This window comes from Aythya fuligula, chromosome 1 (genome assembly GCF_009819795.1).
Source record: "Aythya fuligula isolate bAytFul2 chromosome 1, bAytFul2.pri, whole genome shotgun sequence".
NCBI classification, from domain to species: Eukaryota; Metazoa; Chordata; class Aves; order Anseriformes; family Anatidae; genus Aythya; species Aythya fuligula.
The window spans coordinates 182,349,402-182,362,614 of NC_045559.1; the positions used below are offsets into that span (position 1 = coordinate 182,349,402).

The 13,213-nt window shown below is 34.4% G+C and overlaps 1 protein-coding gene across 2 annotated transcripts in view; it reads right to left on the reverse strand.

Moving 5' to 3' along the window:
• The window catches only part of NBEA (neurobeachin), a 514,417-nt gene that overhangs the window by 12,019 nt on the left and 489,185 nt on the right, over positions 1-13,213 (reverse strand). For both annotated transcript variants that reach the window (XM_032190243.1, XM_032190252.1), the window contains exons 52-54: positions 10,710-10,781; positions 8,328-8,483; positions 7,320-7,490 (exon numbers count right to left, since the gene is read on the reverse strand). In XM_032190243.1, coding sequence (XP_032046134.1) covers positions 7,320-7,490; positions 8,328-8,483; positions 10,710-10,781 — 399 coding nt within the window. The remainder of the gene's footprint in view (positions 1-7,319; positions 7,491-8,327; positions 8,484-10,709; positions 10,782-13,213) is intronic.

The window sequence follows — 13,213 nt, forward strand, 5'->3', positions numbered from 1 at the left end:
AGAAATGCACGCATCGGTCTGCCAGTAAGAGTGAATGAAATTAGTTGATTGTTAGAGACTTTTAAGCAGAAAAGGAAATACTACTTTCAGAGGAACATTTTCCTCACCCTTTCCTCAGAAAATACTATAAAATCATGGAACTGTAGAATGGCAGAATCTGAAAAATTGGCATGTTAATAGACATTTTACCTTACAAACAGAAATACTTACAAGAAAAAACTGCCCTTATCTAAAGTTGTTGTTTTCAGTAAGTACAAATTAATAATAGCGTAAAATCATTATTTTTTAATAGTCAGACACTAATTGAAAATAGGATTTTTTCCTTTAGAACTCAAAGAAAAAGATATTCAGTGATGCTTTCTGTAGGAAAAGCTGTGGTGTGGGGGATAGAACCTCAATCACATTGCATTTTATTGCTAAGGACAGAAGATGTGAACTCCAGGAATCATTCAAAATCTAGCAAAATATTCTGTCACTGTCACATCATATCTGATAGATGCAGCCAGAGGTCAGAGGATGTAGGTCTGAGGGAACTGCAGGTGAAAACATCCTACCTATGAACTGAAATACCATCACTGTAAATCCCCTGTAATTTCCCCAAAGGAGCAGCTCTGAACCAAATTACTAGATGGCAGAAGGAAAAAACATATCTGTGATGTATTTCTAAACAAGAAAATTCTTCTACAAAGTCCAAAATAAAATACTTCTAAGTCTTTCCTTCTCTCTGAAAAACATGTTTAATACCATTGTAAAGTATTACAATGTAACAGCCCTTTCACGAGGTAAGGAAAGGAAAAGGGAAAAGGGAAAAGGGAAAAGGGAAAAGGAAAAGCAATGGACAGTGTCATCATTTTTTTATCATATTATACATTTCCAGGAATTATGTACTGTTTGCAATGGGAACACATAAGAGCGGCTTCTACTTAAAGAAATATGAGACCACAACGTAAATTCCAGCTTCCATTTGATCTCTGATTTCATGGAAGAAAGTACAAGGTTATAACTGAATTATTTGCTGAAAATAAAATCCTTATGATACAAGGAGGGTATACTCTTCAGAAAACACAATCTTAGAAAATACTATGACTTTCATGGAAGTGTGTAATAATCTAGTACTTGAATTTTTACTGTCATAAAAAACAGGCACGGGATTTGGTGAAAAGAAAGCTACATCCAATAAATAAGACTTCAAAATAGGAAATAGTCAACAAAAATGTCCACAATGCAAGGGAGTGATGTTTTTAAAGAAAGTTTGCTGAGAGAAAAATATTCATATATTCAAAATATTCTTACCTCCGGCAGCGTTGGTTTATTTGCTGAGGAATGTCAGTAGCATTTTATATATTTACAAACAATTGACCAAGGTGAGTGGACTTTTAGGTATCTTGCAGCTATCCTGACCCCAAATGGGGAGTGGTACAGTGGATGAGAGAAGAGTAAGGTTTTGCAAGTTCCCAATTTCTTCCACTAAATTGGTTCAAGATTTTTGGCAAGTCACTGATCTGCCCTGTGCTATACTGCTCCCATGGGGTATGTAGCAAAACATGGGCACAGACACCTGTTGATAAAATGCTAACTATAACTGCATTACTTCAGATGTATTATTGGCTTATTTGCCTTTGCGTAGCAGTCTTAGGAGAGATGTCTTTGGCTAGCAGAGTAGAGACAGTGCCAGTAAAAATTATGCACTACTTTTCAAAGAGCTTCTACTCTGGCAAAATCGTGCCAAGATACTGTATTTTTAAAATTCACACGTAAATTGCACAGACAAGCGTTGTAATAACTCTTTAAACACGTAAAGCAGATTGTATGTGTGCTAATATGCTTGAGCAGGACCTTTAGACAGCTATCCAGCCCACTTGGTACAAAAGACCAATGGCTATTGATGCCTATTGATGGCTATTTTTAAACTGCTGCCCTGTCAAGGTTAAACTAGTCGATGCTACAGGGTATATATGTGGAGGGATATAAAATAATACATTGAATATTCAGAGTTTGAAATAAATACTCTTTCAAGATACAAGATCACAAAATCTTCAGCATCCACAATTTTAAATTGTTATAACTGTATTATGTCTAAAATGAAAAAAAACAGTATTCTTTGTGATAGATTAAAAAAACAAAAACAAAAACAAACCACGCAAGCTAACTTGACAAAGATCCTTAATTGGAACGCTTACCCTCCCTTGCAGATATACACAAATACATTTCCTGGGAGAGGATGGATAGCTATCACCTCTGAGGACTATGTTATAATTCTGTGCAAACCAAGCTTTGGGTTGAGAGTATTTTACTATGGTTAGCACAGCTCCAGATAGAAAAAGGAGGGTTAACTGTCACACCTCTTGCGACCATCCTCTTAGAAGCTACAATAGGTAATGAGAAATGTCAAGTCCCAAGATCAATAAAATTTCAGGCTCTAGGGACACAACAGGAATAGCATTGATCCTTTTAAAGAACACCAGTCAGAGGGTGAATGTAATATATTGCACAGAGAGGCTCAAGAGGATAAGCGGCCAAGTCCAACATACTTACCTGACAAAAAATTCAATCAACTTTTAGCACAAGCTGCCTACCCTCCTTCTTTTCTTTCATGCAGAAGTCTGATTCCAATTAAAGTGTGCAAATTAATTTTTATCACTTCCAAATTAGTTTCTGAATTTGTGTCTGTTTCAGATGAAAGCATCTGTCCCTCACTTTTCTGCAATTCTGTCATCTACTTTGGTATCTGTTCAAAGACTCTGAGATAATTCTCATTTTTAATGTCACTTGTTTCAAAGAGACATTCAATAAAGCAATCATAAAGTATAAAAATAAAACAACTATAACGATACATGTTGAACTCCAGGGCATATCATGTATTCTCTTTGCTCCTTTTTATGATGACTAATACAGTCGCTATGTGAGAAGAAATTTGTATACAAATTAGCATTCAGCGAAAACAAATCCCAACATATCACAAGAGAAAAAAAAAATCAAAACACAAATCATCAAACTACATACCAATAATTTTTCTATTCAATCTCTTAGAACTGCAAAGATTTACATTTGCCAGATCACTTAAAAGAATTAAAATAAGTAAACGATGTCCTTTGTATGTGCCGTGTCTTCCTAAGAGAAAGCAGATTCCTTTCACTCTTCTCTCAACTGCAGCAGATGTATATTATCAACAACTTAATAAGGTGCAGATTCAGATTACCTATTTCAGATGGCCAGTTTTGGCTTAGAGAGTTGTTATCTGACCCTGGCAGGATGACTAAGCTTCATTCAATTCAGTGTTTGTCCTGGTGGTGGTACTTACCTAAGCAACACTGAAGAAGTAAGAGGAGGCTTAAACATATGTAAAAACATAAAAAACTGCATTCAGCTCCCCCTCATTCTAAGGGAATTCATGCCACATCTTTCTGGGAGCATCTCCAGGCACCAGCCTCTAGTCTATGATAGAAAATGACATTTTCTATCACTGCTATTGGTGCTTAGCTATTATATAGCCATGAAGCCAATTTTGGTTGGACCAGAGAAAGGACAACAAGGAAGATTCACCCTACACAGTTATTGAAGGTATGCAGTTTTGGTTCATGATTTCTTGATTTATCTATATTTTCATCCAAATTTTATGTCATAGAACATCCATAAACATAAGTAGATTAAAAAAATTTGCTTTATATCAAAGCTGAAGGTTCACTGGGGCCCCCTCCCACATTAATTTATAGCCTGATAGTCAGCATATGTTTGTGAATATGGGAATGTGGTTTGAATTCCCCCAGTCTCTGGAGGCTAAGAACTTAGTCTCTCACTTCCTGGACAAACATTCTAACCATAAGGTTATTATGCAGACTATTTTTGAAAGCTAATTCATGGAAAACATTGTATTTAAAATCTGCCAAAATTTCACCCTTCTCACAGTCTGTAAAATAAGTGTGACAAGTGTAAACTGAACCAGAAACTCCTTTCTGATATATAGTGTAGGAGAATAAAAGTGATAACTTAATAAAAGCATTGATTAGAAAAAGAAAAATCTATTAAAATTATAAGGAAGCCCACCATGCTCTCATAGGCAAGTTTCCAACAACTGAGCTGGAGCAGCCACTTGCAAGGGTCTCATCCAAACAATAGTTTTTCTCTATTCTCCTCTTTAAATCATAGCTGGTTCTGTATTCCCCACAGGCACAGCTTGGGTCACCCTCTGAACACAAGCCAGCACAGGTTGTTCCCCAGAGAGCTCTATGTGAGTCCAGCAGGTTGGGTTCTTGACATATGTGTTGTTTAGTACAGAATGAATCAAACTCATGGATTATGGAGTATGGAATTTTAGCAGAATTGTCAAGGAGTTTATTCTGACTATTTTTTGCCCCAGGGTGTTCCACAATAAATGATTGTGATAGCTATGTTTTCTACTGAACTAGTACATATATTTTCCATACGAATGTTAAACTATATAAACCACTTAGGACTGGGGGATTGCTTCTCCCCCATCAATCCCCCAACATTTTCTGAAACAACTAAAGTTCCTTTTAGTAATTGGATGCATTGGAGCTGAAATCGATAATTAACTGTCTTTCAGCTTAAAAGATCATTATAGAGTCAAGCACCTAACCCAGATAATTACTATACCTGACATTTTTCTTTGAATTCTCCACCTTCTACAGTCTGTGACATAAAATACCTTATCTGTGTCTCCAGATGTCAGCTTTTATGAAACTAATCCTTCCTTCCCCCCTCCTCCCCCCCCCCTTGAAATTATCATCTACATCTTTCTGGAAATTCATCCTAAAGATGTAAACTAATTGGATTTGACCTACAGTGAACATCTTACTTTCATTTTTCCTACAAGATAAGTCCTAATCTTCTACCAGTAAATACTGAAGAAGAATAGATTAGGAAATGTTTCTTTATAAAACTACTTCTGTGGCTTGACCTATGAAAAACTTTGAACCTGTCTTTGAAAGGATTGTTGAGAATGCTTCACTCCTAAAAATTAATATAATAGAATCATATAATGGTTTGGGTTGGAAGGGACTTTTAAAGGTCATCTAGGCCTCACCCCCTGCCATGGGTAGGAATATCTTTCACTAGATGAGGCTTTATATGGGTAATCAGTCATACAACAAGCTGTCGTTTCTGCTCATGGTATGGAACAGAGCTTGGTAGTCTTCAGCAGAAAGATTTAGCAACTGTAAAAGTTTTAAAAGGCAGAAGGCCCTTCATGCATATAATCACTACTGTGATCTTACTAATGTATGCTCATGAAAAGTCAAAATGTCTATTGATAAGGAAATGTTTACAACACATGAAGTTCTGGTTATACTACAGTACTAGTACATATCCATGTTAATTTTAATCCTATGAGTGTAGATAGCAATAACAGTGTTGAAAACCCTATTCTTCAGCATGAGTCTAACATGTTTTCAACACTAGTAGTAAGTAATCTAATTGATATATTTGGAAGTTATCACAACAAACTTGGCTGTTAAATATTCATGAGTGCTGATACCTGCGCTTGTGAGATTACATTTCCCTGGACATGACTACCTGCAGCGTAGGCTCCCATGAATCTGGGTATAAGTCCTTTTCTTCAGAAAAAGTATATTACCCATAGAGACATAGTGATAGGGAGCAAAACATACAATTGGCTTTGTTTTCACTAACTTCTGTCAGCTGACTGATTATTCTTTCTTTTCATAAAATTACAAGTACTCTAAATCACTTCCAAAGCTACTCCGTTAAGATATTAAACTTGAGATTCCAGAATGTACCACCTTCTCATATTCAGGTATGTTCACCATGACAAAAAAGTATCTGAAATAAAATAATATGCAAAAAAAAAAAGTGGAGAGATTTGTATCATCTAGTAGGGAGATGCTAATGGCAAGGCTGTCTCAGCCCCACATAATAAAAGGAGGCAACGAAGAAGTCTTGTATATTTTCTTCAATGAAAGGAGAAAGCTTTTTTTTTTTTCTTCTGACTCTTACTACAGAAATTACTAATACTTGATATGATTCACACAGGCATTCAAATAAGCAAAATGACATCAAGCTAAACAGAATGCATTGAAATGAAATTCCTTTTCAGACTGAATTTCTCTCTGTCTGAGAATTAAATGCTAAATAAGCCATGGAACGAGCATATGTTAAATAAATTTTTTATGGCAACAAAAATTTTTGTATTTTTTGCCTCCATTTTCTTGCTGTTATAAAAGCAAAAAAAAGTCAAGTGAGAAAGCAAGGCTTTTATTTGTCTCTCTTTTGTTCTGGTTACAGATAAATGGGAGAAAATGAAAAGATAAGAAATAAAAATGATGCCGCCAAATTAACAAAATAATTATTTTATCACAAATAAATAAAAACTTTCCATGAAATATTCAGGTGAAGAAATACTTTCCCTTAGATGTCTGTAACTGACAGGTCTAAAACTGCCTCTAGTCAGTACTTGAACCAGAGATCAAAAATGATGGTGATGGATTCTTCTATGCTTATCAAAGAGGTAATATCATTGTGCTGAAAATAATCTTTAGAATTCAGAAACTCTGATTTAAATGAAAATTGTGGATGAATTTGGTGTTGTACATAACAGGACAACAGGTGCTTTTGTCTTTAACTGTGGTTACATTTCTGGCTTGGATGAAGGCTCTGTGTAAATTAGTAGTGCACTTCTATAAGTGGCCTTCTAAATATGCATCTCTAAGTATCCTGTATGACTTAATATCATTATTATTGTGTTCCATTCATTCTGCAAAGCACTATTAGTCCCCTGAAAATGAAATGCAAACTCTTTCCAACATTTAATTGCTTTTCTATTTTTATTCAATCACATTGCTTCTTCAAAGGTTTGCTTACTATAGAAATACCTTTCTCAAAAAGACTCATTTAATTCCAAGGTATGTGAGACATTCCTTTTTTGAAAAGGCAAACAGCTGATATAGCATGCTGTAGTACAAAAGGAATGCATTAAAATGCCAAAGAAGTATTTCTGGGGAAAGAAAAATCAAAATATAGTGATATACTTTCTGTCACTTAAAGGCCATAACCATCTTGTTCTAGTTCATGATGAAATGATGCTATAAGTGATGAGCAATTATGAATTTAACAATTACTCTTATATTATTATCTGTCACCACACACAAACTGTTTAAACATTTGTTTTGGCTAGTACTCTATGAATTGCTTAGCATGTGGCACTCTTATTCCAATTTTCAACCCGTAAGTGAAGTAGTTGATTTGTTTGGTAGTATCTTTTGAACTTAACAGAAGGAATTCTAAAAATGAATAGGCATGGCAGAGGAGCTCTCAAGAAGGAGTTTTTTGCAGGATGTACTTACTGCTATTTGGATTGTCACCTATAATATGATGTCGGCCACTCCAGTACCAAAGCAGCAAGGTAGCATCACGAGACCCAGACACGATGTAGCAATCACCACCAATATAGGACTCTGATCTGGCAAGGCAAGTAACGACATCCCAGTGGCCGAACACAATCTGAGTTAATTTTCCTGGTGAGAATGCAAAGTGATAAAAATTCAGGTTTTCTAAACATTTGCATTTTTGCATAACTCATTTATTAATAAAAATTCAGTTCAAATTTAATTTTTGCCTCATATCTCTTAGAGTTCACTACATGTTACAACAAGATTAAAAAATCAAAAAAATTATTTTTAAAACAAGAAAACTTTTTTTTTTTCTCTTTTTCAATTCTTTTTGAGGTCTGTGCCCTGTGTCAATCCACTATCTAAGCATTATCTCTGAAAATCAAGTCAGTGCTGCAGTCACTGAATATTAAGTGGAGTTACTGCTCCATCAGTATTTAAGCAATTGCATTAGCATATTATTGTAAGCTTCATGAATCAATAAGACAGTATATGAACTTTTCCGTCATTATCTCTTTCTTTCCAATATTGAAACCAGTTTTTAGCAATATATTGAATATTAGGCTAGGCTATCAGACAACAAAACAAAATATCAGCTCCCAGTGAAGGCTATGCAAATTCCTTTCTTAGGGAATAAAATAAATAGAGATAAAGCCAATGCAGCCAAATATTGTAACTAAAGTTTCAGTTGATCCTTTTGATATAATCAGTGCATTTGAATATAACCAGGGTTTGAAAAGTTTCTACTAAGAAAACTGCATGCCTCTCTGTTCCCTATTAAATCTTTTCTCTTAAAAGGAACAATAGCATCCTAAAGCTATTATGTTCAGATAATAATGAAGGATTAACAAACTGCCCTTCATCATTTATTGAGGAGTAAGAACAGGTATTAGATATGGTAGTATTATGACAACCCTCCACTTTGTGACCTAAGAAGAAACAGGTGGTTGTATTTAGGGTCACCTGTTTCTGTAGAATAAACTCGAAAACTCTTGTCCCAGAAACCACAGATAAGAATGTAGCGATTATCTGCTGTGACCACGAAGCAATGTGCATTGATCTGGATGCTCTGATCCACCAGGTCTGTGATCTGCCGTTTGTTCACACCAGAGTTATTGGCTGTAACGAAATGCAAAACACATTTTACAAGCAAGCCATTTGAACACCTTCCTGTCATCCACTTACAGGAGAAAATGAATACATTTAACTTTCAATGAACTGTGAATTTGTTGTGGAGTAAGCATTTTGAATATGAACATTTAGAGCTGTCTATATGGATGTCAGAAATACAAAATTACTGTGAGATTCTTGGTTTCCTTTTGAATAAGACAAAGAATTTTACAGGTGATGACAATTTCTTATAAACTGCCTGATTCACTGCATAATATGCGGCAATATTTTAAGTGCTCTGATGAAGAACCCTTCAAAAACAAATTGAACTACAGGAAAGTGATGAAAGTCCATTTAAATTACCAAGTCAATGCAAAAAATACAGCAGACTCAATTCTTGTCAGTTGGTACCTTGTCTACAGAAAATACCCCAGCTTGTGTTGTGTGATACTTACATCCCCTATATCTGCAGACACTTAACCAGATCAAAGACAAAGATAAGGATTCAGCCAATGAAGCTGTTTAAATACAATGTGCGTTTTTATCAGTCTTCTTGTCTACTCATCAAACAGGGAGCCAGGCCATGGACAGTAGTGTTAAAATAGGTAATGCCACTTGGAAATTAACACAGACAAAGGGAAAACGAATGGTTCCTACAGAATCCAACCACCCTGTATGTCAAGTGGATCTGTTAGGAGTGACTGGGAGTAATCGGCTAAAGTACTCTTTGCTTTTCATGACACTTTTACTGTATTTCCAGTTCCTGCCTGTAGTATGTTCCTTCTCACTGGATCTTAGCTTTATAAAACTTCGGTATATAATCTAAGTTAATTACCTACAGTCCTTCTATACTCACTGTAGAGAGAGAGAGCATTTCACATGTCAAGTCATTTAATGCTGTAATAGCTGTCCCAGTACTAGACAACTCCAGAGGAAAGTTTCTCTTCCTACAGTAACTATGGAGGGGAATCTTGACAACCAACTTCAGTTAATTGAAGTTAGCTGAGATAAAACTCACTCTGAGAGACATGTTTTCTCCTACCATAGGAACATGGTACTTCATGCATATAATACTCTGAAATTTCTTTTATCCTTGGTTTTTGGTTATGATACATAAATTGCTCACAATTGCATGAAATAACAGACTCAACAGCCAAACAGACAACCCCCAACCTCCCCCCCCCCCCCCCCAGCTATTTTAAATTTGCTTATAGAAGTTACTGACATATTTATGTACATTCCAAGAGCACAAATGTAAATTAACAGACCCTCTGTGGCCATCCACTGAAAGATAACAAATTACTCAGATTTCCAGAACAGGTAGATGCAATGGTTGTTCCCTAGCTTTTGAGAGGAAAATCTGAAGAGAAAACCATTGTCATTATATATGAGCAAATGAAGCATACAGAAGGAGAAATTTAAATCTCCTGAGCTACTTGTTTGTATATAAATCTTTCAACCCCAGATACTGACAGGTGGAAAAAGGAACTTTTCATCTGGAGATGTTTAAATATATATTTTTCTTTCTCACTGATGCTTCAGAATTGGCTCTAAGAGCCTTCTCTATCCACAATTTCTGTCTCAAAAGATATGCCTATTTAAAAAAAAAAAAAAAAAAAAAAAAAAAAGACAAAGCAAACAGTTGCAATTAAAGAGAAATATTGCCAGTTATAAGGCCAGTAATTTCTCTTAATAGCACTCTAATAATTTTGGCTGTTTCTTATTTCTAAAAGTATTTAATTTCCTCAAATATTTTTAGATTTAACAAATACAATCATACAAAAATTTAAAATCTGATCTTTTTCTTTATTAATTTAGTAATCACTATTAAAAAAAAAAAAATCCCAATAATGAATGGAAATAAATAAGTCTACATCTGCATTGATATATGTAGTTGTTGTAAAAAATGACAATCTGTGAACTCCACCAGACCCTCATATTTTATTTTATTAATGTGACCTGATAAGAGAACAGAATTATAAATATGGGCTGAAAATGTATTTGACTTAATTGGTAGTTTCATAAATACCAATTGCTGGTGATGTTAATAATAAATAGCACTCATGTAATTCATTCAGCATCAATAGTTAATGCTTTTAGTTTTCTGAGACTGACAAGAATAAATATTTTCCTATCTTCTGTGTTAAATGAAGCATAATATACAAATATAGCTTAATCAATAATTCTTGAAAATACCATTTTTGAATATATTGCTACATTTTCGTCTTGACATACCGATCAATGGATCCATTTCAATTGGAAGATGGTGGGCTTGATCCAAAGAATATCCTGGGGCTCCCCGAAGGCCTAAACATGAAAGGAAGATAAAGCACATAGGAATCTTGTTGCCTGATTTTTTTTTTTGGTATGATTTTTCTAGGTTTAAAACTGCATTGTGGGATTATATGTCCAAATAAATATGTAGCTTCTTACTATTTCTTGTTCTACGAATCTTTTAAGTTCCCTTCCTCTATGCTACAGAAATATGGATTTGTTTTTGGTGATGTAATAGAAATTTTAGGTTTATAGATGCTAATTTCATTGTCGTTTCTTCAGACACTAATATTCATGAAATAACTAATTTAAAATAGTCCAAGATCATTTTGTTACATTGGAACACTGGGTAAGATCTAATAATAGCACAGAAAAGAAAAATAGCCAGTTTAAATTGTTATGAGTTTCTTACATAGTGAAATCTATGTGACAAAAACTTGGACTTTTTCATAGGTTTATCTTTTTTTTTTTTTTTTTTTTTTTTTTTCTGGGAAATTGTAAACAGTACAATTTGCTGTAATTATTCTTACTAGTTCTATCCTGAGCAGTCCTCAAGCTTTTCATAAATGCATCAGGGCTACATATTTAGCATTATGTGCTCTCAAGAAAAGAGGGCATTGATCTGGCTCTTCTGAAGACTTTCCCCATTGTATGAGTCACAAAGGTCAAATATTTTTGTCAAGAACTGCCATGTTGCACAAGAATATCCTTCATAAGTAGAGATGCAGAGTTCTGGAGAGTATATTCCAAGTACAAACTGATGATTGAAATTGTAATGTTCTTGGTTGTAGTGTTGTTTAGTTCATATTTCTAGCTCTACTGCTTTCAGTAGATCAAAGATAATGATCTCTGATGAGTTTGAAGATGAGGTGAAATGCTGTCTCTCTGGATTCCCATTTAGAAAGAATTGCAGTGTGAGGGCACTTAAGTGGATAAACCCTAATATAGGTTTGAAAAATATATGGTTTCCTGATTCTGGGTGAACAAAACTGTCCATGAGCAAAACTTTTACTAGTTGCAAAATGTGTTATATTACACATCAGGAACTCTCCACCAACAACATCTGTATTCAGTAATAATTTTTATTTTCTACTATTGCAATAGATCACTGAAGAAGGCAGGAAAAATTGCCAGATCTGAAAAATACCACTTCTCGAACTCCCTCTTCTCCTTCCCTCATTTCTCTCTTCCTTTAAAACCTAACCAGCCTGGAACAGATCTTTACTGGTATTTGCTTAGACTCATCAAATTCTACTGTGGGATGGGCCTGTAAATGCCTTTGTTTGTATACAAACTCTTAAGAATAAAACTCTACATAATACATCTTACTGTAACAGTGGCTTGTGTATAGATTTCTGTAGGTTAACCTTTATGCTAGTTGTGACTTATTAAAATAATATTATGGTAATACTAGAAAACTGATACCCTATCCTGGAACAGTCTCTTGCAAAATAAAAGATTTTGCCAAGTGAGATGTAAAGTTAAGAACATCATAAGAATTAATTTTGATTTTCCAAACAACTTTGCTTTCCTGTCTCTTCTTATTACAATATATTCAGAAAGTATTCCTCTCTTTTAAATTTATACCAGAGTTTTTCATTTTTTTCAGTGTGAAATTTAGTTCATGACATGAATTCTGCATTTTTTCAATATGATTTATGTTTTCCAAATTATATCTGAAAAACTGAAACCCAAGTCACATGCATTGCAAAGGCCAATACAACTTCTACTAAAGTAGATGACTTCCCTAAATAACGGTTGCTAAGAAAACTCTTGAAAGTCAGAGTACTACAGTATCAGTGACCTTGACTCCCTCACAGTAAAGTATGGGTAGGAATTTATGCATTCCCTCACACAATAGTCTGAGAAAGTGGATTGGAAAGCATTAAATGAGCCTCCTCAAATGGAGGAGATGTTAGTGATGGTGCATACAGCATACTTTGGCAGCGTCCCTGAAAAAAAAGGGGGGAACTAATTAAGGATTAAACAAACAATGTTAGTCAAAAGAGTATTAAAATGCTAGTGGACAGCTTCTGTACCTCTGAAATAGTTTTGACTTTGAGATCTGTTGAGGACAACTATGTTAAAATTTGTTCTTTTTTTTTTTTTTTTTAAATTATTTTTTTTTAAAGAAATGGGTAAAACGTGAAGTTGCACCTGGTGGAGTTATCAAAAATTCATGGATTTATGAAAGGCAATCAGATATCTTCTGTTCTGTTTCTGTTGTATTCTCTCAACCCCCATGCAAACTTTGTTGGAAAAAAATAGAAACATTCTGAATACATTTTATTTTAATTAAAATTTTAATATTCATGCTAAAAATATGTAAAAAGTCAGAATAAAATTCATGTTAAAAGTTATATTACTACTCAAGAATTTAGAGTGTTAGTAACTTGCTTGGATAGTTCCCCTAATGCATCCCTGTAAAGGAATTCCCATTCATTCCTCTAATTATGACTTGTAAT